The sequence below is a fragment of the Bufo gargarizans genome, chromosome 7 (genome assembly GCF_014858855.1).
Source record: "Bufo gargarizans isolate SCDJY-AF-19 chromosome 7, ASM1485885v1, whole genome shotgun sequence".
Lineage (NCBI taxonomy): Eukaryota > Metazoa > Chordata > Amphibia > Anura > Bufonidae > Bufo > Bufo gargarizans.
The window spans coordinates 16,980,981-17,006,146 of record NC_058086.1 but is presented as its reverse complement, the minus strand read 5'-3'; the positions used below and the strand labels follow the sequence as shown (position 1 = coordinate 17,006,146).

At 45.7% G+C, this 25,166-nt stretch overlaps 1 protein-coding gene across 2 annotated transcripts in view; it reads right to left on the bottom strand.

Moving 5' to 3' along the window:
* TMPRSS6 (transmembrane serine protease 6) overlaps window positions 1-25,166 on the bottom strand; it is a 121,924-nt gene that overhangs the window by 38,541 nt on the left and 58,217 nt on the right. For both annotated transcript variants that reach the window (XM_044301488.1, XM_044301487.1), the window contains one exon: window positions 10,825-10,961. In XM_044301488.1, the coding sequence (XP_044157423.1) occupies window positions 10,825-10,961 (137 nt within the window). The remainder of the gene's footprint in view (window positions 1-10,824; window positions 10,962-25,166) is intronic.

Sequence of the window (25,166 nt, the reverse complement as noted above, 5' to 3'; positions counted from 1 at the left end):
ATGACCAAGCCAGATTTAGGAAATCTGACATGCGTCACTTTAGCAGAAGATAACTTCGTAAAGGTTTTGCAAATCAAAGTAATTCTGACATTGTTTTCTCGTCACATATTGTACTTTACTTAGATGGGAAAATTTTACAGATAAAATATGCGTCTCTTTATAAAAAAACGTAAAAATCTATGAAAATTTGTAAAAATTGGCATGTTTTCAACTGCAAAATTTCACATACATACATACATAAATACTATTCAATATTTTTATCAGAAATATATTTCCACATCTTTACTTTATTTTGGCTGCACTTACAAAAAACTTTTACTTTTTAATTTTTATTTTTATTTAGGAGACTTCCTATTTTCAGTGATGGCCAGTTCGCATTGTTCGCCCGCGAGCATATGCGGGCTGCCATCTTTTTTCACAAGTCCGTCGAGGCACAGGTGAGCCCTTAGGCTACTTTCACACTAGCGTTCGGGCGGATCCGTTCTGAACGGATCCGCTCATAATAATGCAGACGGAGGCTCCGTTCAGTACGGATCCGTCTGCATTATTTTTAGCATAGAACAGCTAAGTGTGAAAATAGCCTAGTACGGATCCGTCCAGACTTTCAATGTAAAGTCAATGGGGGACGGATCCGCTTGAAGATTGAGCCACATTGTGGCATCTTCAAACGGATCCGTCCCCATTGACTTACATTGAAAGTCTGGACGGATCCGCACGCCTCCGCACGGCCAGGCGGACACCCGAACGCTGCAAGCAGCGTTCAGCTGTCCGCCTGTCCGTGCGGAGGCGAGCGGAGCGGAGAATGAACGCCGCCAGACTGATGCAGTCTGAGCGGATCCGCCTCCATTCAGACTGCATCAGGGCTGGACGGCTGCGTTCGGGTCCGCTCGTGAGCTCCTTCAAACGGAGCTCACGAGCGGACCAGCGAACGCTAGTGTGAAAGCAACCTTACCTGTGCCTGTGCCACGAGCCAGTCTGAAAACAAATGCTGTCACCGGGAGCAGGCAGTTCCGAGAACAGCCTGATGAAGGCCCCCGGTGGCTGTTTTCGGATCTGCCTGCTCCCGCTGACCACACTAGAGATGGTTGTTATGGATGTGGCAATAACTAATATGTATACTTTTTTCTTTATTTATTTCACTTTAACACAATAAAAGAATTTTAGAAAAAAAAACATGTTCCCTTACGTCCTACCAGCAGCACAGATGGGGGTTAACTGCCCCTGTGGACTGGTAGGACCAGCGGAATTTTTAATGAGCCCAAGAACCAATAAACGATCTTCAGCTCCCTGAAAGGGAGGAGATCGTTCCCCAGCCCACCGTGTTTTTTTTCTGTCCTCTGGACAGGTGGACTGGCATGTCGCTCCCCTCAGGGAGCTGAAGTATGCAGGGCTTGGCTCATATTGACTACGGACGCGTCCCTTGTAGGCTGGGGCGCTCACCTAGACGGATCCCCAGTACAGGGATCTTGGTCTCCCCTGGAGCGGCGTCTCTCCTCCAATCTTCGCGAGATTCGAGCTATCCGGCTAGCCCTCCTTCACTTCGCCCCTCAGATTCAGGGCAAAGCTGTGAAAGTCCAGTCAGACAATATGACTGCGGTTCTCTATATAAAAAAGCAGGGAGGCACAAGATCATTGCCCCTTCTTTCAGAGATCGGGGTAATTCTTCGGTGGGCAGAGTCGAACTTTTCCCATCTATCTGCCACTCATCTTCGAGGCTCCCTCAATATGATAGCGGACCGCCTAAGTCGAGGATTACTGACCATAGAGTGATCTCTTCACCCGGAGATCTTCAGGCAGTTAGTTCACAGATGGGGTATGCTAGAGGTGGATCTCATGGCAACCAGGTTCAACGCCAAGGTTCTGAGGTTCTGTTCCCTATACAGGGAAGACAACCCCCTGGCGATAGATGCTCTGTCGATACCGTGGAGGTTCAGGCTGGCTTACATCTTCCCTCCGTTTTCCATGATACCAAGGGTATTGACGAAAATCCATCAGGATCAGGCCTCGGTAATTGCCATCATACCGTTCTGGCCCAAGAGATCCTGGTTTACCCAGCTCATTCAGATGAGTCGGGGACAATACTGGAGACTCCCCCCGGAGCAGACCCTGGTGTCGTGGGACACTCACCTCTGCCCAGATCTGCACAGGTTCAACCTGACAGCCTGGAGGTTGATCAGTCCCTTCCCAACATAGAAGGGCTTTCCGAGTCGGTCCTGAGAACTTTGTCGCATTCCCGAGCAGAGTCTACGAAGAAGGCCTACTCCAGGATCATGAGAATCTTCATGTCATGGTGTGATTTCAAACAGGTGGCGTCTGCAGATCCGCCCCTTCTTGCGATATTACAATTTCTTCAAGATGGATTAGATAAAGGTCTTTCTCCAGCTACCTTGAAGGTACTGATTTGTGCCATCTTGGCCTGTCTTAACAGGCCACATTCTCGGGACCCACTCATCAAACGCTTCCTTAAGGGAGCTGAAAGACTAAAGCCTACTATACTGAAACCTATTCCCCAGTGGGATCTTTCAGTAGTGCTCAGGGGGCTAGCATCTCCCCCCTTCGAGCTATTGGAGGAGGTGGAATTTAGGTTTTTGACTTTAAAGATGGTTTTTCTTCTGGCTGTAGCTTCAGCCAAAAGAATCTCTAAATTGCAGGCTTTTTCCGCAATTCACCCCATATCATTTTTCTGCAGGACAGAGTACTCCTGAAGTTTTTACCCTACTTTAGGCCTAAGGTCCCAACCTTCCAAAATATCAACCAGGTAATCTCTACCAGTTTTGTTTTCAGCCTCCTCCTCGGATACTCCAGCTAGAGACCCGCTGGACATTTCTAGATGCCTCCAGGTCTATGTGGATAGATCCAGAGAGTTCAGGATAGACGAGAATCTCCTCATCCTGTTTGCCGGTAAGTCTAAAGGCCGTAAAGCGTCTAAAGCTACCATTAGTCGCTGGGTTAAGGAAGCCATCAGGGAGGCCTTCGTCTCCTAATCCCTAGATCCTCCGGAGTTTGTGAGAGCCCATTCTACTAGGGCTGTCTCCACCTCTGTTGCGGAGAGAAGACTTCTCCCCTTAGAGTTGATCTGTAAGGCGGCTTCCTGGAGTTCTGAGTCAACCTTCATCTCCCATTATAGGATAGATGCTAGGATGACAGAGTTTTCGGCCTTTGGGCAGACAGTTCTTAGTTCTGCCAGGCATGAGGACCCTCCCTAGGGGATTCTTCTTGCTATCTCCCCATCTGTGCTGCTGGTAGGACGTAAGGGAATCGTTAATTTCTAACGATAATTTGTTTTCCCTTAGTCCTAACAGCAGCACACAAATATCCCACCCTAAGTACATTATGCTTGTTAAAAACACGGTGGGCTGGGGGACGATCTCCTCCCTTTCAGGGAGCTGAAGATCGTTTATTGGTTCTTGGGCTCATTAAAAATTCCGCCGGTCCTACCAGTCCACAGGGGCAGTTAACCCCCATCTGTGCTGCTGTTAGGACTAAAGGAAAACAAATTATCGTTAGAAATTAACGATTTTTGTGTCTCCATTTGCTGAAAGCCATATTTTTTTCATTTTTTGGGTGATCGTCTCATGTATGGGCTCATTTTTTGCGGGATGAGGTGAAAGTTTGATTGGTACCATTTTGGGGTACATACAGCTTTTTTGATCACTTTTAATACCTTTTTTAGGGAAGTGAGGTGGGAAAAATTTCAATTAGATCATAGTTTTTCTTTTTTTTTTATGGCGTTCACTGCCCGTGGAAAGTAACATGACCCTTTCATCGATTAGGTCGTTATGGACACGGTGATATCAAACATGTGTAGTATATTTTATTTTTTCAATTTTTTATCAATTATAAATGTGCGGCTATAAGAAGAAATTAGATTATTTTAATTTTAATTTTACCTTTTTCAATTTTTTTTGACCCAGACCCACTTGATTCTTGAAGATCCAGTGGGTCTGATCCCTCTATAATACACTGACTTTACACTTAGCCTAATCAGGCTCCTGCCTTTATCAGGAGCCTGATCAAGCTTAGCTACACCATGGCAAACCGGAAGCCTGTAAAGGCGTCCAGTTACCATGGTAACTATTGGGACGCTGCCACAGCAGCGCAGCAGCCATGTCGGCCATTTCGGCAGCGGCACCGATGTTGGCCATTTTAAATCAGGGTGTCAGCTGTATGCTGATACTCTGCTAACCGCTCTGCGATCCTGAAACAGGGGGCACAATGAGCATAATTACTTATCTCTCCTCTCCTGAGGAGAGAAACATACTGCAGGGGCAGCGGCGGCTGGCTTATAGTGTGCGCATCTTTCTTGAGGACAGGAGGGGGGGAGGACCGAGACTCAGCTTTCCCTTATGGGGAAGCTGGGGGACCCGATCCCTGCACCAGAGTTTACTGCCGAAAGCTCTGCTGCCGGCATTTTCGGTGATCGCCGTGATACAGTGTATCACGGCAATCACATGATCAGAGACCACTTGTCACAGTTTCTGATCACTGCTCCGAGCCCTCAGCTATCTCTGGTATCTGCAGGCACAGAGCTCCAGCGCTTGATTTAAGCACTAACTTGGGCTGAAGTGCCGCCATAAAAAGGTGGCGCTCCAGCCCAAGGCCCCTTAGTGACCGCTGTAAAAACACTTTTTTATTTTCAAAATGTTATAAGTTTGATGAGCAAACTGATTCTATCGAATGGGAATTCATCCTGAATTTGAGAGAGAGAGAGAGAGAGAGAGAGAGAGAAAGAGAGTTGTATGTTAATCTGGGTTTCTGGGCAATCTATATGCATTGAGAGGTAGTCTTTCTCATTATGGAGAATGCCTAGTATGTGTAGTATGTATGAGGAGTATTGTAGGCCAGACAATGCTCCTCTGGGTTTCTGGAAAATATATTGAAATTAGCTTTCCTAAGCCTATCAAATGTAACATGTGCTACAGATAATTTTCATATTCTTTTACCCCCACCAAGGCTTTCAGGCAGCCTGTTAAAAAGCAATTACCCAGAAAGAGTTGGGTACCTGGTATGAGACACTCTGTTTTCTTATCATTTTGAAAAGGAGATTACCTTGCATGTCTCTTTTCTAGAGAAGCATTACGTGGGGACACAAGCACAGCAATAGATTAGAAAAAAATTGTGAGAAAGCAATGATTGAACAGTTTTGGGTTACCACCGGGAAAATCTTATAAAAAAAAGCACTGATTGAACTGGGTCTCCTTTCCAGAAGAAAGGAAAAAAGTTAGTATCTCATACCAGGAACCCAGCTCTTTCTTGGTAAAAAAATATGAAAATTAGCACATCTTACATCTGCCCAGCATCAGACAGGCTTTGGAAAACGAATTTGAATTTGTTTCCCAGAAACCCAGAGTAGTGTTGCCTAGCCTACAATAGTTAACACACTAGGTGTTCTCTATTATGAGAAATAGTACCTCCTCCATCAGACAATGCATATACAAACCGGATTCCAAAAAAGTTGGGACACTAAACAAATTGTGAATAAAAACTGAATGCAATGATGTGGAGATGGCAAATGTCAATATTTTATTTGTAATAGAACGTAGATGACAGATCAAACGTCTAATCCGAGTAAATGTATAATTTAAAATCCCCAAAAAGTTGGGACAAGTAGCAATAAGAGGCTGGAAAAAGTAAATTTGAGCATAACGAAGAGCTGGAAGACCAATAAACACTAATTAGGTCAATTGGCAACATGATTGGGTATAAAAAGAGCTTCTCAGAGTGGCAGTGTCTCTCAGAAGCCAAGATGGGTAGAGGATCACCAATTCCCACAATGTTGCGCAGAAAGATAGTGGAGCAATATCAGAAAGGTGTTATCCAGCGAAAAATTGCAAAGTATTTGCATCTATAATCATCAACTGTGCATAACATCATCCGAAGATTCAGAGAATCTGGAACAATCTCTGTGCGTAAGGGTCAAGGCCTTAAACCATACTGGATGCCCGTGATCTCCGGGCCCTTAAACGACACTGCACCACAAACAGGAATGCTACTGTAAAGGAAATCACAGAATGGGCTCAGGAATACTTCCAGAAACCATTGTCAGTGAACACAATCCACCGTGCCATCCGCCGTTGCCAGCTGAAACTCTACAGTGCAAAGAAGAAGCTATTTCTAAGCAAGATCCACAAGCTCAGGCGTTTTCACTGGGCCAGGGAACATTTAAAATGGAGTGGGGCAAAATGGAAGACTGTTCTGTGGTCAGACGAGTCACGATTTGAAGTTCTTTTTGGAAATCTGGGACGCCATGTCATCCGGACCAAAGAGGACAATGACAACCCAAGTTGTTATCAACGCTCAGTTCAGAAGCCTGCATCTCTGATGGTATGGGGTAGCATGAGTGCGTGTGGCATGGGCAGCTTGCATGTCTGGAAAGGCACCATCAATGCAGAAAAATATATTCAGGTTCTAGAACAACATATGCTCCCACCCAGACGTCATCTCTTTCATGGAAGACCCTGCATTTTTCAACAAGATAATGCCAGACCACATTCTGCATCAATCACAACATCATGGCTGCGTAGGAGAAGGATCCGGGTACTGAAATGGCCAGTCTGCAGTCCAGATCTTTCACCTATAGAGAACATTTGGCGCATCATAAAGAGGAAGGTGCAACAAAGAAGGCCCAAGACGATTGAACAGTTAGAGGCCTGTATTAGACAAGAATGGGAGAGCATTCTTATTTCTAAACTTGAGAAACTGGTCTCCTCGGTCCCCAGACGTCTGTTGAGTGTTGTAAGAAGAAGGGGAGATGTCACACAGTGGTGAAAATGGCCTTGTCCCAACTTTTTGGGGATTTGTTGACACCATGAAATTCTGATTCAACATATTTTTCCCTTAAAATGGTACATTTTCTCAGTTTAAACTTTTGTTCCATGATTTATGTTCTATTCTGAATAAAATATTAGAAGTTGGCACCTCCACATCATTGCATTCCGTTTTTATTCACGATTTGTATAGTGTCCCAACTTTTTTGGAATCCGGTTTGTATATTGCCCAGAAACCTAAAGTAGCATACTAGGCTCTCTCTCTCTCTCTCTCTCTCTCTCTCACTCTCTTTCTCTCACTCTCTCTCTAACTCTCTCTCTCTCTCTCTCTCAAACTCTCTCTCTCAAACTCTCTCTCTGGTCTCAGAGTCTTTATAAAAAAAATAAGTTATATGAGACCAGAGAGTGTTATATATTTGATTCTGTTAGAATCGATTCCTACCCAAATCAATTTTTTTCAAAAATTGAGGGAATGGGACTCAAAATTAATTTCAAGAAATTCACTCATCTTTAGTGGCATTGTAACCAGGGATACACAGAGAAATCAGAGGGTCACATAGCAAAACTCAAAATTGGTCATATCTCCAAGAAATACAACTGCAATGTGCCTTTTATTAAATATCCTCTATCCTGTTTGTATTACCAATACAAAAATTTCAGAAAACCCTTTTAAAGGCTATGTACACCTTCTGAGGCAATATTGCTTATGACTGCGTTTTACTCATTTTTGGCTAAAAATCATATTTTTATTTGGCCTTTATTAAAAATATTGAGCCGTTGTATCACAAAGGATTAACTGTTTTTCTAACTGTGTGACTGGTACTTTCACTTTCACTTTGTGCCGGTCATCTGATAAACATTATCTTTAAACTACTAAGAGGTCTTAAACACTTATTTAAGCCACATTCTTATCAGTAAGATAATAACTGAACTATAATGAGTGTTTATAATGTGAGAGAACGGAGATAAGGAGCCCGTCAGCTCCCCAACTGACGGAATAGAGAGAAAATCCAGAGTTTGCTTCTAGAGTTCCTCTGCTATGTACACAAACAAGGGCTCCATATATTTTTTTTTTAATAAAGATCGATTGAAAAAAATATTTTTATCTCAAAATGAGTACAATAAAATAATAAAAAAGGGCCCCCCAAAGGTGTACATAGCCTTTAATACCAGGATTCATGGTGTCTTAGCTGGACATTGCCCACAGCATCCAGTCACCACTGCCAGCTTGTCTTCCTCCCTTAGTGCATCCCAGTTTAATCTCTTCTCCAAGTTGTGACACAAATGACCGTCCAGACATAGAAAATGTGATTTATCTGACCAGACCATCCGTTACATCATGGTTCAATTTTGATTCACATTCACATCTTAGGTTCTTTTGGCAGTGGACTTCTGGCTGGCTATGGGCATGGTCACATGCACTGCTCCAGTTAATGATTATCTTCAGTAGTGATGTGCCGCTTGCGGCTACATCACCTGTGAAGCCAGTCATTGGCCGGAGCAATGTGTGTGACCATGTCCATAGCCAGCCGGATGTAATCAGTGCTGGGACTGGAAGATGGAGAGAGTGGAGGCCACATGGTGGAATGGAGCGATGTGGAGCAGATAAGTATGAATATTCTGTTTCAGGGGCCATCCTGGGGGAAATTGTCAAAAATTAAGACCCCTTTAAAGTCTCCATATCTCTTTCAGAATCTCCAAAATGAAAATCATTAGTTTTATAGAGCTGATCTACATACACAGAAAACTTGACAATGGCAGTATATATCGTGGCATTGACATTAGTGTTGAGCGTGAATATTCAAGTCACAAATTTTTTATTGCATATATCGCCACTTCGAGAATTTGCGAATATTTAGAATATAGTGCTATATATTCGTATTCGCGAATAGCGTTGAATATTCTAATTGCAAATTTATCAAACAATGACTGGAGCTCACGAATTCTCGAATTTGCGAATTTATGGCGAATATTCGGCCCAAAATTCACAAAATATCGCAAAATTCAAATATTGCCTATGCCGCTCATCAATTTGACATACATTACTGGTGAGGCACGTCTACTGCATCAGAATATCTTTACTTAAATGTGTCCTTGTCGACATGGCTAAGCTGACAATACGTAATGGTTGTGCTCAAGAATGTATTAAAAGATGACATACCGTCTTCCATGTTCCCTATTATAAAAGTAAGACGGGGAAACTATTTATAACTTCAAAGAATGTCAGCATCCATCATGACTCACAGGAACAATGCTTAATTATCACAATATGTACTCCAACCATCACATAAAGGTGCAAGGTCACATTGTGCTGTTTTGCACCGAATGTCATGCAGACAGTTGACAAACAGCAATTACATTTTCCAGTTGATATTTCAGGACTTGAATGGAAGTCACTACCTGAGGTCCTATATCTCATAGTTATCATATCTCCCTGGAATTCTTCATACCTGTAAATGTTCTCATTTTACGAAAACGTTATACCGGCCGCACAGGAATCAGCTGGAGGAGGGTGTGTGCGGTTCTGTGCAAGCGCACCTTCACTCACTGGATTATCAAAAAATCATTGCAGTGCCGCAGGAGAAGGACTTCATACACATGCGCAAAACCGTACACCGCGCGTGCGCACTTAGGGGTAGGTAGATTTTCCAGTGTAAAAATGTTCCATCAGATCTCCCTACCCCTGAGTGCGCACGCACAAATCCTCAGGAGCAGTTCATCCTTACCGCATATCTGAGTGTAGAATATTGAGGTCTCCACATAGCAGAGCTGAGTGCGGGATATTAGGGGACACCGCTTATGTGGTGACCCCAATATCCAGCACTCAGCTCTGCGGTAAGGATGAACTGCTCCTGATGATTTGTGCGTGTGCACTCAGGGGTAGGGAGATCTGATGGAACATTTTGCGCTGGAAAATCAACCTACCCCTAAGTGCGCACGCCCGGTGTATGGTTTCGCGCATGCGCATGAAGTCCTTCTCCCACGGCGCTGCAATGATTTTTTGCTAATCCAGTGGATGTGCGCTTGCACAGTGCCGCACACACCCTCCTCCAGCTGATTCCTGTGCAGCCGCGTCACTTCCGGTATAGCGTTTTCGCAAGGTATAGAAATCTGGCAGAACACTGGTGGGTACAGCAGGGGCCCTGGGCGTGGCTGTCAGTAGCTGACTTCCAGGGTAGGCATCTACCTCCGATCAAGCAAGTGCAGCTTCTGCCACAACTTGATCAGTGTGCACTGTGTATAGCATGAGTCAGGAAGGGGTTAATGTTCATGGGGGGGGGGTTATCCTTTTCTATCACTGATGAGTCAGCACACCAGTATTGGCCAAAAACATGGTGGCACTCACTGGTACATACACTCTGTATGAGTACTATACTGATCTGATATTCATGACTTATCCTGTGGGCAGGTCATCAATATCTGTAGCCCGGAGATCCCCTTTAATTGGTTGTATAGGATCAGTCAAGTAAACTAAATGGGAAAAATTAATTGACCTTCTTTCCTAGCTGGACCAGTGCAGATTGGAATAAATACAGCAGCTATCCCATTATGTCCTTATTGTCCATTATATTCCACTGGAATATATTAGGAGTATCCAACACATTATAGCAACCAATCCGGATCTTTTTTTTTCTGCGAAATGTAATGAGTTTCCGGACTGCTTGCTGCAGGCGACTTCTCGCTCTAGTTTTCCTATATTACCCCAGTCGCCCTGGAGCTTTCTCATGCATAAAACAATCTATAAATGACATTTTTGTTTGGCACAGGGCGGGAGTCCTGGCCTTCACCGAGCATCTGTTTACCACATGCAAATGAGAACATAATGAATTTTAAATAGGCCTTCCGGTGTTTTAATGGTGAAAGCGCGCCCTCCACCCCCCTTGTTTTCTGAATTGGCAGCCATCTTTTGGTGCTTTGGGGGATGATGACACTTCAGTCGTCATCACGTTCCCGTCTTTCCACTTATCTCAGTCATTCTAGATTGCTCCTGTAACTCAAGGGCAATGTCCCAGTGTAATTTTCCTCCCACCAGTTTATACTCCCTGGTCTTCCTCACTTGTGATAGGCAGAGGCAGCACTGTGAGCATAAATGGATCATAGTAATTGTACATTCCCTGCTTCCAGACAACCAGCATCACGCTCCCAGAAGACAGCACTTCAGACACTGGCTCCTGACGACTGCAGCCGTAGTGTCTGTAAGAGAGGAGCAGGGACCATATGTTACATTTCCCACGTCGCCAGAGTCATGCTAAAACAATGCTACAATAACAAGACTACAACACATCTAATGTACGATTGTATCATACAACATAATAGAGAGAACATTGTAATCATAAAATGAAATTATACGTGGATGCAATAAATATCATTGGTAACCTAAATACTGCTGATTATTGCAATTTATTTGAAATATATCCCTGGAAGAACAGACCAAAAAGAGTTTTTGTCATTAAAGGGGTTATCTCAGGATTAATGTACAAAAATAAATAAATCAGACCGTGAGGAATATGGGGTGTTATAATTTGATGCCTGCCAATGTTCTGTCAAGGGTGATGGGCATCGTGCATAGGAAATTGACTAAACAAGTGGCCCAGCCTCACACCTCCAGCAGCAGGACTGGGAGGAAGCTTCTCTGACAGTACGACCCCTTGTTTGAGGGCCCAAGCTGGTCAACTGCATCAAAGAAAGCCCTTAGACAGTCACTCAGCCTGTCAGGGTTGTGAGTGAGTGTTGTGCCATGACGGAGGTCGCGTGGGCCACCCTCTCTCACTCTCCGTGTAGTGTAAAACGGTGCTAAGCTGACTTTACGTACAACCAGGGGGTGCGGAACGTCACATCTTGGTGAAAGTGAAGAGACCGTACTGCGAGATCCTGACGTAGTAGTGATGTCAGACGGGGCTGCGAGGTTCGGTTCGTCACACAGACATCATCTAGTACATGACAGTATCTTTCTGTCAAAGCTAGAACCACCCCTGTACCTCACATGGATTTAGAGATCTCCCCATGTTCTGCTAAAAAAAAATAAAGCTGGAAGCTCAGGGTGTGTGTCCTTTCTTAGAGGGCGTGTCCTGTCCGCAGCAGAGACAGTTGAAGGATAGAACTGAGCATGTGCTTCCGTCGCAGTCAGCAAGATAAAACAAGAAAAAGAGCAAACAGCAGGTGGCGCTAATACGGACAGATTTAGTTGAATTACTCAGTAGCTATAATACATATTTTTAATCACATCCAGTTACAAAAGTATTCAGATCCAGAAGCTGGTTTGAAAACTGTAGAATATTATTTGTGAGACAACCCTTTTAAGCCATTCGCTTTTCTTTTTTACTTTTAGACCAATACAGTGTATGAGGTATTTTTGTAAAGGCTAGTTGTACTTTCTCTTGCTGTTATTTTGGGATATACACTGGTAAGTGATTAATTCAAAGTGATGATTTCTTTACATTAAGTTTTCTTGATTTTTACGCTTGATTTGGGTCTACTCCTAAGGGTGTTATCTTCACCCTTTAACTCTTATATGGGCATCTGGAATCCGCTGCAGGGGAACCACCAGGCTGTTATCTGTTATGGGAGAAATCTCTGTTCAGACTGCTGAACCATGGATGACCTATGCAAAACCCCAAGGAGTCAGGCACAAGCAGAGGTCAAGGCAGGCAAAGTTCATGCAATCCAAAGTCAGTCCATGGTCAGAGCAGGCACCTCAGGATTAGTGCAGAGATCAAGCAGAGGTCAGATCAGGAAGCCAAGGGTCAAATCTAAAGAAAGGCAGAAGTTGGTACACTGGAGAGCAAATAAGTATCGTACCTTTGGAGAAAACTAGACAACTAGAATCTATTGCTGAGGTCACCTCCCACAAGGTAGGTGCCTTAAATACTCTAGGGTGGGCAGCTGAGGAAGGTTAGGTGCCCTTGTTGTCCCTTTAAGAGCAGGATGGCACAGTGCTGGGAAGGAGCGATTCATGGGCTGCCAGCAGAGCACAACATGCAACTAGGAGACCATGCCCAAGAGTGAGATGGCAGTGGGCACGGACTGCTGTCGTAATAATACCTAAGTAGAGAAGATGGCTCCTTGTGCCCTTGTACACTGCAATCAGCTATATCAGAACATTCCTGTCTATTACGTTACTATTTCTTGCAAGTTTATTTAGATTTTTGGGAAAATGAATCTTAACCCGTCCAGGAGAGAATGTTATCCTAAGGGTCCATATTCATGGTCAGTGATGAGTGGCAGGGGCAATATTCAAATTCGCAATATTTCGTTAATATTTGGGCGAATATTCGTCATATATTCACGAATTCGAGAATTCGTGATCTCCAGACATTATTTTCTTGATTGCAAAAATCGGCAATCGAAAAATTTGCGATATAAATTTGCAATGCGAAAATTCGTGATCAACACTACTCCTAAAGTCAAAGATATTGCAGCCTTCTCATTGGCCCACAAGCAAAAAGCAGTGAGGGATCATGGGTACTGATGAAAAAAAATCTAGAATATTCGCGATTACGAAGATATAGCACAATATTCTAGATATTCACGAATTCTCGAAGTGCCAATATTCGCTATAAAAATTTGCGATTAGAATAAAATGAACCCTGATGTTCCATTGTGATGAATGTCCTATCCAGTGCCATTTTAGACCAATCCTCATGTTTTCTGAAAATGCATTTAAGTTACGCCTGACACTTTGTGGCATGCACCACATGCACGTTCATTGTACATTGATGATTCATGTTGATGTCATCTTCTAGAGGTAAACATCCTACAAACCTGCAGGACTTTTAGAACATGCTCACTAGAGATGACTGAATCGATTCTATAGAAAATCTAAATTTGACTTGAATAAAAAAAAAAATTCAGATGGGAAAGAGAGGGAAATGGAATCACTTTTGAATTGGGTTCCAAATGGAATCAAATGTCCGAGTTGGACCAAAATCATATTTCCAGAAATTCCCTCACCACTAATGTCCACACATTGCAGATTGGCTGCCGAAATATTGAGAAAAAAAAACTGTTCCAGTAATTCGGATGGGGTTGTTACTGCAGGATGTGCATGAATTTTTACAACTATAACTGTAGGGAACCGCTACACGCATTTCGACAACAAACCTGTCCTGTGTGGACATACTCTTTTACATACCTCCCAATTTTTTGGAAGGTCAAAGACGGACAATTTTGGTTCACTGTGTGAAAGATCCATTTTCCCTGCATAAGTATAAACATCAATATCGCAACAATTATCTGAATATAGACATTTCTAAAATCCAAATTGCATCAAATGATGAAATAATATGGAAGGTTGGCTCTAGTATACAGATAGGAGCCAGACAAACACTTTCTGGTCCAATATTGTAAATGTAATAAAGCAAATCTATACCTCAAATCAAAGAGAGGGACATATATGGAGCAAAGAGGGACAGGGGGATTTGGGTCAAAAAGAGGGACTGTCCCTCCAAAAGAGGAATACTTGGGAGGTATGCTTTTAGGATCACTCCAGCTTGCAAGGGAGTGAGTGCAATAATAACATTACAATAGGGGTAATTATATACCAACATTAGTGTAATCTGAGCTTCACTTCCATTTTAAGACTTTACATTTCTTGATGTAACTTGTAAAGTACAACACATGATGCACCTTTTTCAGGGAGCAGCACAGCCATGGCCGACTGTACTGCAGTCAATTGTGCCGTCCTGGGCTTATTTTGTTGTGTACAGTAGGGGGAGCAAGAGTGTCACCTTTAAACTTCAGTTGCTGCGTTGTATACATCCCGTATTGTTACTGCGGCCATTACATAGGAAACCTGGTTCATGAATCTCATTATAGACAGACACAGTGTCACATTTAGCTATGTGCAGGGGGCTTCTCCCAGGATGCTGGCACTGTAATGTTCCTTACAATTATTTTACGGTTCTTCTATAAGGGTGGTTTCACACACACAGTGTTTTTTTTAGATGCTGCCGTTATTGTGGCTTTCCAATGTATGTTTTTGAGCCAAATCCAGTAGAGGATCCAGCAGGAAAAAGTGTAAATCCTTCCTTTATATTTCTCTTTTGAATATATTCCCAGCTTTGGCCTCAAAAATTGCAGTTTCATTTTCTCAACAAATGCTGTGTGTGTGAAACTGGCTGAGTTGCCCATAGCAACCAATCATATTCCACCTTTCATGTTACAAAGGAACCCTGAAAAATGAAAGGTGGAATCAGATTAGTTGCTATGGGATGGTGGGATCAGGCCCTGATAACATAGTGGGCCCCAAAAGTCCAAGAGAAAAAAAAACATTTGGAGCCAATCACTTGCCACCCGTGGCGTACCGCCCATATAGGCAGACCATGCAGCTGCTATGGGGCCCATGGCAGGGGGCCCCGGAGCGCATTGAAGGCCCCCCACCCCACTTGTCTTCCATCCCGGGCCCTGCTTTCCCTCTGTTCAGGTGGTAAGGAGTGCGGGCCCTTTCCTCCTCCCTCCCCTATATAAGTCTCTATAGGATCTGTTATCGTGTCGCGCTCAGGTTGGTTCAGTTGCTATGACAACCATGACGCTTGGTTGGTTGTCACTTTCTATTTACCCCGCACGTTCCTTTCCGCCAATCACAACGCGCCTGACCGCCCGCCCTTTATTTGCAGTCAGCAGCCAATCTCTGCCCGCGGGTTTCTAATCTAGACTTTCATTGGCTAAGGGGAGGGGACTCATTGGGCCACTCGTCCAATCGGTGAGCTCATTTTGGTCTCATTTTGTAACACGTGTAGACCCGGAATTAAGGAACCTCGAGCGCGGAGCGTGTGGAGTGTGTTGCGCAGGTGATAGGTGTGTGCTGCCTGGTATCCTGATGTTACTTGTGTTGGGAGTAATTGACTTAGCTAGCCATGGTCTGCAAGCTGTGACTGTTGTTGTGGACTGCAGTTCAGGGTTTGCTGAGAGTTGCAGTCCTCCCAGTAAGTTCAGCCAGAAAACTGCTGGACAAGGTACAAGGTACTAAAAAATGATGCAAAGAAAAACTAACTTAGCTGTGTAGCTGGCCAGCTAAGACCTGTCCTAGGTTGCTAATATGGCTTATATGTTTATACAGCTAAACGTGCCAATAACCTTAATACAGTTCCTATGTTTGTGTGTTAAAGACAAAAGCAGAGTTATTTACAGTGACTTCATGTTTGGATGTCATGTAATAGTTATATTTTGTGTCCACAGAAGCAGAAAAAGATAATGTGCCTTTAAGATTTATTATATAATATAAGGTAAGCTCAATGACACAGCAGACACAACAGAAAGCATAGAGTTAAACTGTTGTTGCTAAGTGGGAGTCGACTCTTGACCAATGTGTGAAAGGGGCCTTAGACTTTATTGATAATATGGGGGTTGGGCCCCAAGAATAATTGCCTCTGGCGGGCGCTAGAAACTCCATTCTGACACTGCAAATATATATTATATATTGATTATGGTGATTAGGGTTTTATAAGTTCAGTTTGAAATTAAAATTCATGTCCAGGCTAGGGTTACACAGCAATATAAAAAGTGAATATCATTCATGAAAAAGCATATTATTTGCTATAAGGATGTAAGACTTGAAATTTATATGATATTTTTATAGTGATATAAAATAACAAAAGAAAATCATGAATACATCTTTGCATAGTGCTAACCTTATGACAAATCAGTCTTTGAAACTGATATGTTTTATTCCTCCAGTGCAGTCCTATTTAGGCTACTTTCACATCTGCGTTTTTGCTGGATCCGTCATGGATCAGCAAAAATGCTTCCGTCATGAGAATAGAACCGGCGGCATCTGGTATGAACGGATCCGGTTGTATTATGTCTAAAATAGCCATGACGGATCGGGCACTAAAACCATTTTGTGTCCAAGAAAACGGATCGGCACCATTGACTTACATTGTGTTTCATGCCAGATCCTTTTTGCTCCGCATCCCATGACACACTCAAAAACGCTGCTTGCAGCGTTTTTCTGTCTGGTATGGGAACACAACCAAAAGGAACAGAATGCATTCTGGTGTACTCCATTCTGTTCAGTTTTGTCCCCATTGACAATAAATGGGGACAAAACTGAAGCGTTTCCTCCGGTATTGGAACCCAGGGGCGGATTAAGTGCATGATAGGCCCGGGGCTGTCTACCCAACTTGGGCCCCCCCCCCCCTCCATTTTAGTTTAGTTGTTTTTTGTTTTTTTTTGTATGAAGAGGCTGCGGTGCCTTATGAGCGCCACAGTCTCTTCTTAGGCCATATGACATCTTCAGGCAAAAAAAAAATACCCCAAATTGGGTCCTAAACTGAAAGATTTGGTCGTCAAATTTAAAATACATATAATTGTAATAAAAAAGACATGGAGGAGAATACAGCACCACATACCTGTTACATCCAGTGACATCTCCTGTCATGTAGACCTTCTATTTCCTCTTCTCCTCCATTTGACCCAGACCACCATGGCAAATTCTTTCAGCCGCATCTCGTCTCTACAGTTTGTAACACAGACACGTTAGATTTCTCAATTTTTCCATCAACCTCCTCATCCTGGTGTCCCCACAGTGTCATCCTGCCACCCCCAATACTGTGCCCGTTGTGCTCCCCAATGCCCCAGGAACTATACTGCTGAAAAAATAGTGACCCTGAAAGATATAATTGGGGTAATTTATCAAACTGGTGTAAAGTAGAACTGGATTTCCAAAAGAGCTGTGAAATATGAAAGGTAGAATCTGATTGGCGGCTATGGGCAACTAAGCCAGTTCTGCATTACACCAGTTTGATAAATTACCCCAAATGTCCCTATAGTGTCCACAGCAGCTATAATGTCCCCTAGAGACCCCCAGTAATAATACCACCCTCTATTGTGCTCCAGGCAATAATCCCTGTATAGTGTCCCCAGAAATAATAGAATTGCCCCTATAGTGCCTCCCCAATAGCAACACCCCCATATAGTAATTTCCACCACACTGCCCCCACATAGTAATCCCCCCATAGTAATTTTCCCCCACACAGTAATTTCCCCCAAACTGTCCCCATATAGTAGTTTGCCCCCACACAGTAATTTGCCCCACACTGCCCCCACATAGTAATTTGCCCCACACTGCCCCCACATAGTAATTTGCCCCACACTGCCCCCACATAGTAATTTCCTCCACACTGCCCCCACATAGTAATTTCCACCACACTGCCCCCACATAGTAATTTCCTCCACACTGCCCCCACATAGTAATTTGCCCCACACTGCCCCCACATAGTAATTTCCTCCACACTGCCCCCACATAGTAATTTGCCCCACACTGCCCCCACATAGTAATTTCCACCACACTGCCCCCACATAGTAATTTCCACCACACTGCCCCCACATAGTAATTTCCACCACACTGCCCCCACATAGTAATTTCCACCACACTGCCCCCACATAGTAATTTCCACCACACTGCCCCCACATAGTAATTTCCACCACACTGCCCCCACATAGTAATTTCCACCACACTGCCCCACATAGTATTTTGCCCCCACATAGCAATTTTCCCACATAGCAATTACCCCACACTGTCCCCACATAGAAATTACCCCACACAGAAATTACCCCACACTGTCCCCACATTGCAATTTCCCCCACACAATAGTTTCCCCCACATAGTAATTTGCCCCCACACTGCCCCATATAGTAATTTTTCCCCAGATAGCAATTTCCCCACACAGCAATTTGCCCCCACACTGCCCCATCTAGTAATTTGCCCCCACACTGCCCCATCTAGTAATTTGCCCCCACATAGTAGTCCCTCTCATAATAATTTTCCCCCACATAGTAATTTGTCCCCACATAGTATTCCCTCTCATAATAATTTGCCCCCACACAATAGTTTTCCCCACACTGCCCCCACATAGTAATTTGCCCCCACATAGTAAATTGCCCCCACATAGCAATTACCCCACACTGTCCCCACATAGAAATCACCCCACACTGTCCCCACATAGAAATTACCCCACACTGTCCCCACATAGTAATTACCCCACACTGTCCCCACATGGCAATTTCCCCCACACTGCCCTCACACAATAGTTTCCCCCACATAGTAATTTGCCCCCACATAGTCCCCACATAGCAATTACCCCCACACAATAGTTTCCCCCACACTACCCCCAGATAGAAATTTGCCCCCACATAGTAGTCCCTCCCATAATAATTTGCCCCCACACAGCAATTTGCCCCCACACAATAGTTTCCCCCACACTGCCCCATCTAGTAATTTGCCCCCACATAGTAGTCCCTCCCATAATAATTTGCCCCCACATAGTAATTTGCCCCCACATAGTATTCCCTCATAATAATTTGCCCCCACACTGCCCCATCTAGTAATTTGTCCCCACATAGTATTCCCTCTCATAATAATTTGCCCCCACACAATAGTTTCCCCCACACTGCCCCATCTAGTAATTTGCCCCCACATAGTAGTCCCTCTCATAATAATTTGCCCCACATAGTAATTTGCCCCCACATAGTATTCCCTCATAATAATTTGCCCCCACACTGCCCCATCTAGTAATTTGCCCCCACATAGTATTCCCTCCCAAATTAATTAGGCCCCATACAGCCCCCACATTCCCCCCCATGTAATCGATTTATCTTCCCTAATAGGTCCTCCTGTGTCCCCCCAAGTAGGCAAATGAAATAAAAAAATAAAAAATGAACAAAAAATGAAAAAATAAATACTCACCTATGTCCAGGACCAGGCACTTGCTCGCAGAGGAAGGCGGGTGGGATGAGTCAGGCGCGTCACAGTGCTGCGTCCCGGCACAGGCGCGCGATGACGTCATCACGCACGCCTGCGCCGGGATTTCACTACCGCATAGGCCTACAAGGCCTGAGGCCTATGCGGTGAATGCCGGTGATCGGCGACGGGACAGGGAGCTATGCGCTCCTGTGCCCCGCCGCAGTATGTGTGCGTTCGGGTCAGCGTTGGGCCCCCCAGCGGTGCTGGGCCCGGGGCTGCCGACCCGAACGTCCCTATTGTAATCCGCCACTGTTGGGACCCTATGACGGATCTCTTCAAATAGTCTTTATTGACATTTCCTACCATTTTGTGTCTACAGCTCCTGTGCAGTCCTATGTATCTCCATGGCTACAGGGTATAAACAAACCCTGTGTAGCCTGATCCTGCAGTTTTACTACATTCCTTCTGTCCTTTTTTTTCTTGCTAACATACATTCGGGAGAGTAGCAAGTAGTAGGTGAGTGAAGTTCCAAAATTTGTTTTAAGGTCAGATTTGGTGAAATTGGTTGTCAGATTCTATGGCAGGACAGGTCCCTGGGGTAAGAGGATAGTGTCTGACCTGCCTCTGTACCTAAAGACATCTCAGCCAACTGATGCTTCTATACTAATAAACTGTTCTGTCTGTTAGCCTACCCAATTTTTTATATGAACATAGGCTGCTTGAGATCCTGTATGCCTACTATTTATATGTAGTTCAATCAGTCTACTGTGTCATGTGCTACTTGTGCAAGGGATGGGGGACGAGGAGCCCACCTTGCTCAGGGACCCACCGGGGGATTCACCTATTCTCCTGTGGGCCAGTCTGAGCCTGATTTTCTCTGACACACTGAAAGCAGTCACCTTGTTTATAAGGGTGTGACCACAGGGCACGGTCATGATGTGGTCATGATGAAGTTAGGAGCCCAATAGAAGTCAATGGGAAAATACAGTAGGTTTCTGAGATAGACCTGGTACTTTCAAAGTTGTGATGATGGCACCTGATTGACCGCAGGTAAGACATGTCCTGCTGCGTTTGGATGCTGACTGCATGAGATATACAGTAGGGTAGCCACTTGCGATATATATTTTACTACAGGTGTCACTATTTGAAGTTAGCCAGAATGGTAAAGTACCAGGAAAATTGACAACATTTCAGACAACAATCGCATGCAAAAAACGCACCCTAAAAGCATAAACATGCAAGCCGGTTGGATGCATGCGTTCCCTAACTGCATCATGTCGGTGCCGTGTTGTCATACCCTAAAATGCTTCCATGCAGCATATGGGTACAATGAGCGAGCTTGTGATCTAAACAAATAATGGAAGGATATGCAGTGTACCATGCAGTGCATGCCGATACAGTGCAGCTATGAACAGTCAACCAAGACATAAATGTCATTCATCAGTTTTATAAAATGGATAGCTATGACTTTAAAAGCTTTAAGCAGAGGGCTCATAAGACTGTATCTGAGCAATACAGGGAAAAAGAACAAAAAAGATAACTCAGAATGATCGTAAATGAGTGAGCGCTCTACAGAGAAAACAGGATGCCTTGCATTGTATTTCTCAAATGACGGGGGTGGATTACTGTAGACAACAGAGAGGCACAGAAGGATGAATGGCAGCAGTAATAGAAACAGTAGTAATATTCTAATAGTAAAATGTGCCTTCACTTGTGAATGGACATGTCTTTTCTGTGCTTCCAAGATGGGGAGGGAATTGGTGTATGTATATATATATATATATATATATATATATGTAGATAAGGCTGCCGTGCAGCCTGTATTTGTGGGAGGGGCATAGGCCCCGCCCCCTTGCTATATATTCCTCGGAGTGCAAGGGACGGGACGTGCAGCCAGGTACTTGGTACTTCCGGTCACGTCTGGTTCCTGCACGTCCCGCTCCCTTAAGCCTCTATCCGGGTAAGTATTGGATCGGCTTCGCCTAGTCTGGGTCGCCCAGGTAAGCAACTGGTATCCGATGCCAGTAGGCCGGTCGGATCCTTGCCAAGGTGCGGGGGGCGGCGGACGGCGGCTCAAGTCCTCACCTCGCAACGGGGACGCCGCAGACACGCGGGGGAGGGGGGGGGGCTTGGGGCCGGAGCTCCGCTGACCTCACCTCCTGGTTCAGGCCGGGCGGCGCAAGCAAGTCGCGGGCAGGCGTGTGGTCCGGGGGGCAGCCGCGTGTGCCGGTTGCTAGGCACGCTGGGCGGCTCCGCCCCTGGTCACGCTCGCATTGTGTTGGTAACTCCTCCGCCGGCCGGGGGGCTGCGGTCGCAGTTACAGAGGCGCATGTACACCAGCACGTGCACATTACTAGGCACGTGGCTGGTTCAGGGGAGCGTCACCCTGTTCCCAGTGTTCCACAACGTGCATCATTGTTCATAGGTGCCTACATTACTGAACACCACTTCGGTTAAATCATAATGGGAAATGATATTATGTTAATGATATTATGTCTGGGTTTTTAGCTCACTCAGGTGCACAGTCGCCCCGCATCACATACCACATAGATCTGCTTTTAGTTCCTATTTTAGGTAAGGTTGTGCAGTTGAGACACAGTCAACAAGTCAGTGTACTTCTAAGCACCACAAGTTGTATGGGCGTCTCAGATATTACGACACATGTCGGGTGAACCTAGACATGTATTCATTGTGGCACATTTCTCATTCTGATCATATATGGGCGTCTACGGTACATTTAACCAGCGGCCTTACAGTGCCTGTCTGTGATTGTCATGTATGAATACCTTCAAGCTGTTAGAGATTTTCTACTTTCCCTGCTCTAGAGCGGTGTTGTGGGGCTCTCCGTGCGGGAGCAGCAGTGCCTGCGTTCTGTGGGAAAGCTGGGTTGGGGGCCTGTGAAAAAAAAATACAAAAAAACATACATTTACATTGTCGTCATGCATCATCATTGCAGTGTCTGGTTCTGGTCGGTTATCTGACGCTCCTCGCCATTCCAAGGATTCCTTGCTTGCAGTAGGTGGTACGTCCTGACTTCTATACGGGTATGGTATGTGTCACGGGGGTTTGGCCGCAGGCACGTTTACACGTCCCATATGTCATGTCCGCCGCACCAGTGGCATGTGGTCCCCCTTGGCACGCCCAGGTTGTCATACTCGTTTCTCTCTCTCGTTGCTCGTCTGCTTGAAACGTTCAGGCGCCATTCTGCCGACCACCCCGGTGTCACATGATTCTGCCTGGAACGTCCAGGTTGTCACTTTGTCTATTGGGGTACATCTGCTTGAAGCGTTCAGGCATTAATGCGTCCGCCACGCCGGTGGCATGTAGTCCTGCCTGGAACTCCAGGTTGTCGCTTTGTTTATTGTGGTACGTCTGCTTGAAGCGTTCAGGCATTGTTGCGTCCGCCGCTCCGGTGGCATGTGGTCCTGCCTGGAACTCCAGGTTGTCATTTTGTTTATTGTGGTACGTCTGCTTGAAACGTTCAGGCAATGTTACGTCCGCCACTCCGTGGCACAGTGTCCTGACTGGATCTCCAGGGTGTCTTTTTATCTCATGTGGTATGCCCGCTTGAAGCGTTCAAGCATTGTTATGTTGGTCACTCCAGTGACAGGCGGCCCTGCCTGGAACGTCCAGGTTGCCATACTCGTCTCTTGTTGCACGTCTGCTTGAAACGTTCAGGCAAAGTATGTCTGCCACGCCGGTGACACGTGGTCCTGCCTGGCACGTCCAGGTTGTCATATTCGTCTCCTGTTGCACGTCTGCTTGAAACGTTCGGGCTAATGTTACGTCCGCCACCCCGGTGGCACGTGGTTCTACCTGGTACGTCCGGGTTGTCTTACTCGTCTCTTGTTGCACGTCTGTCTGAAGCGTTCAGGCAATGTCGGGTGTCAGCCGCCCCGGCGGCATGGTGTCCTGTCTAAGTACGTCCAAGGGGTCTTTTCACCAATCTTGGCACACATCCACCCATAGCAGCATGCATGACCTAGCAGCACGCCCGGGGGGGCACGTCATCTTGGGTTGTTGGCTATTCTGTCCTCATCATTGTTGCCTTTAAACGTTTAGGCCCTGTTTTGTTTTTGTTTTTCTACCCTTAGAGGCAGGTTGTACGGCCTGACGCAACCAGGTTGGTTATTCCCAGTGCATTTAGATTTTCATACTTGTTCTTTGTTTATACGGCAGCACGTTTGGGGTCTCAGTACCTTCAGTTTCCCATAAACAAGGCCTCCACCTCGGTCGGTGGTACGGGCCTCCATTACGGTTTCGTTACCATTTTCATCAAATCCATAACCAGGTGAGTATCAATTCAGGTCCGTCAAGCCGGCCATAATCTAGGGGCAGTCTTTCTGGTAGGGGCAAAAAGGGGGGGGCCATCGGGATGTCCAAGACACGCCTGGTGTCCGCACGAGTAACAAAGGTTTTGTCCTCAGATGATATCCAGGGCGTAGAGTTATTGCAGCGCGGTCAACATGTCCCAGGCCTCAGACATCGACGATGCCTCGTCCATCTCCGGGTCCGTGGTTTCCGGTCTGGCTGGTCATGGATCCCTGAGGAACTGGACAATTCCGAAACTGGTGGCCGAATTGAATAGAAGGGGCATCAGTCACCCGGCTTCGGCCAGGAAAGCCGAACTTTATAGGCTGCTGGTGTCTAGCCCGGTTCAATCCAGCGAGCAGCTGGCAGTACCTACTATCCAGTCATCACTGGATCAGTTGAATGCCACTATGGGGAGTCTGGCTGCCTCGGTAGCGGACATCCAGCACAGGGTCATGGAGCTGGAGTCCAGGGCCTCCACCTCTTCACAGTCAGTGGCGCCCGTGACGGCAGTATCAAGGCCGTTGGCGGGTTCCCCAGGTATGTCTTCTACTCCGCCGGCCATTGTCCCAGCTCATTTTGTGGCAGAGAACATTAGGAGGGATATACTGGCAGGCAAAGAAGTCAACCTGGCATCTATCCTTATAGCATCCCACGATGCGAGCGAGCACAGAACCATTGATTGCGGGGAAGTGTCAGTGGTGATGAGGTCAAAGGATGCCCGGTTGAATCGCAAGCTGTCCATACCGGAGTTTGTTCTCGCATTCAGCTTGTTCAGAGACATCATCTGCTCGGCTCAGCCTAATAGGAGGGAGGAGCTGGACTCCTATTTGTACCAGGTCACTGATTTGGGTCACAAGTATGGGGGCTAGGCGTTCTATGACTATCACCGGTCCTTCGCGGCTAAGGCCGCAGCCTCCCTAGCACAGTTCCAATTCATGACCAATTGGGCTGTGCTGGATATGGAGCTGTTCTGCAGGCATTTTGCTGGTCTCCGAGCCCCCACTTATGGCGCATGCCAGTCCATTTTCCATGCCACGGAATGGTGCCCCAACGAGGCGTCCGCCCATCCGGACAGAGCCCTTCCGGGAACGTCGGGTGTCCCCAGGGGCCCGGCCCTCATGGACAAGTTTGGCAGGCCTATTGTGTATCTGGGCAAGAGCCAGATATGCAATAATTTCAACTTCGGTCACTGCATGTTCAGTGGGTGCAGGGCCCTGCACGTGTGCACGGTCTGCTTTCGGACACATCCCAGGTCCACCTGTCCCAAAAAATCTGCCAAGCAGGCATGACTGACCGACGTCAACGTGGATCTCCTGGAGGCACTCCTGGAAGGTCATGACGATCGGCAGTTCGTGCAACACTTGATCACTGGCCTGTCTCTAGGGTTCCACACGGGATTGGTG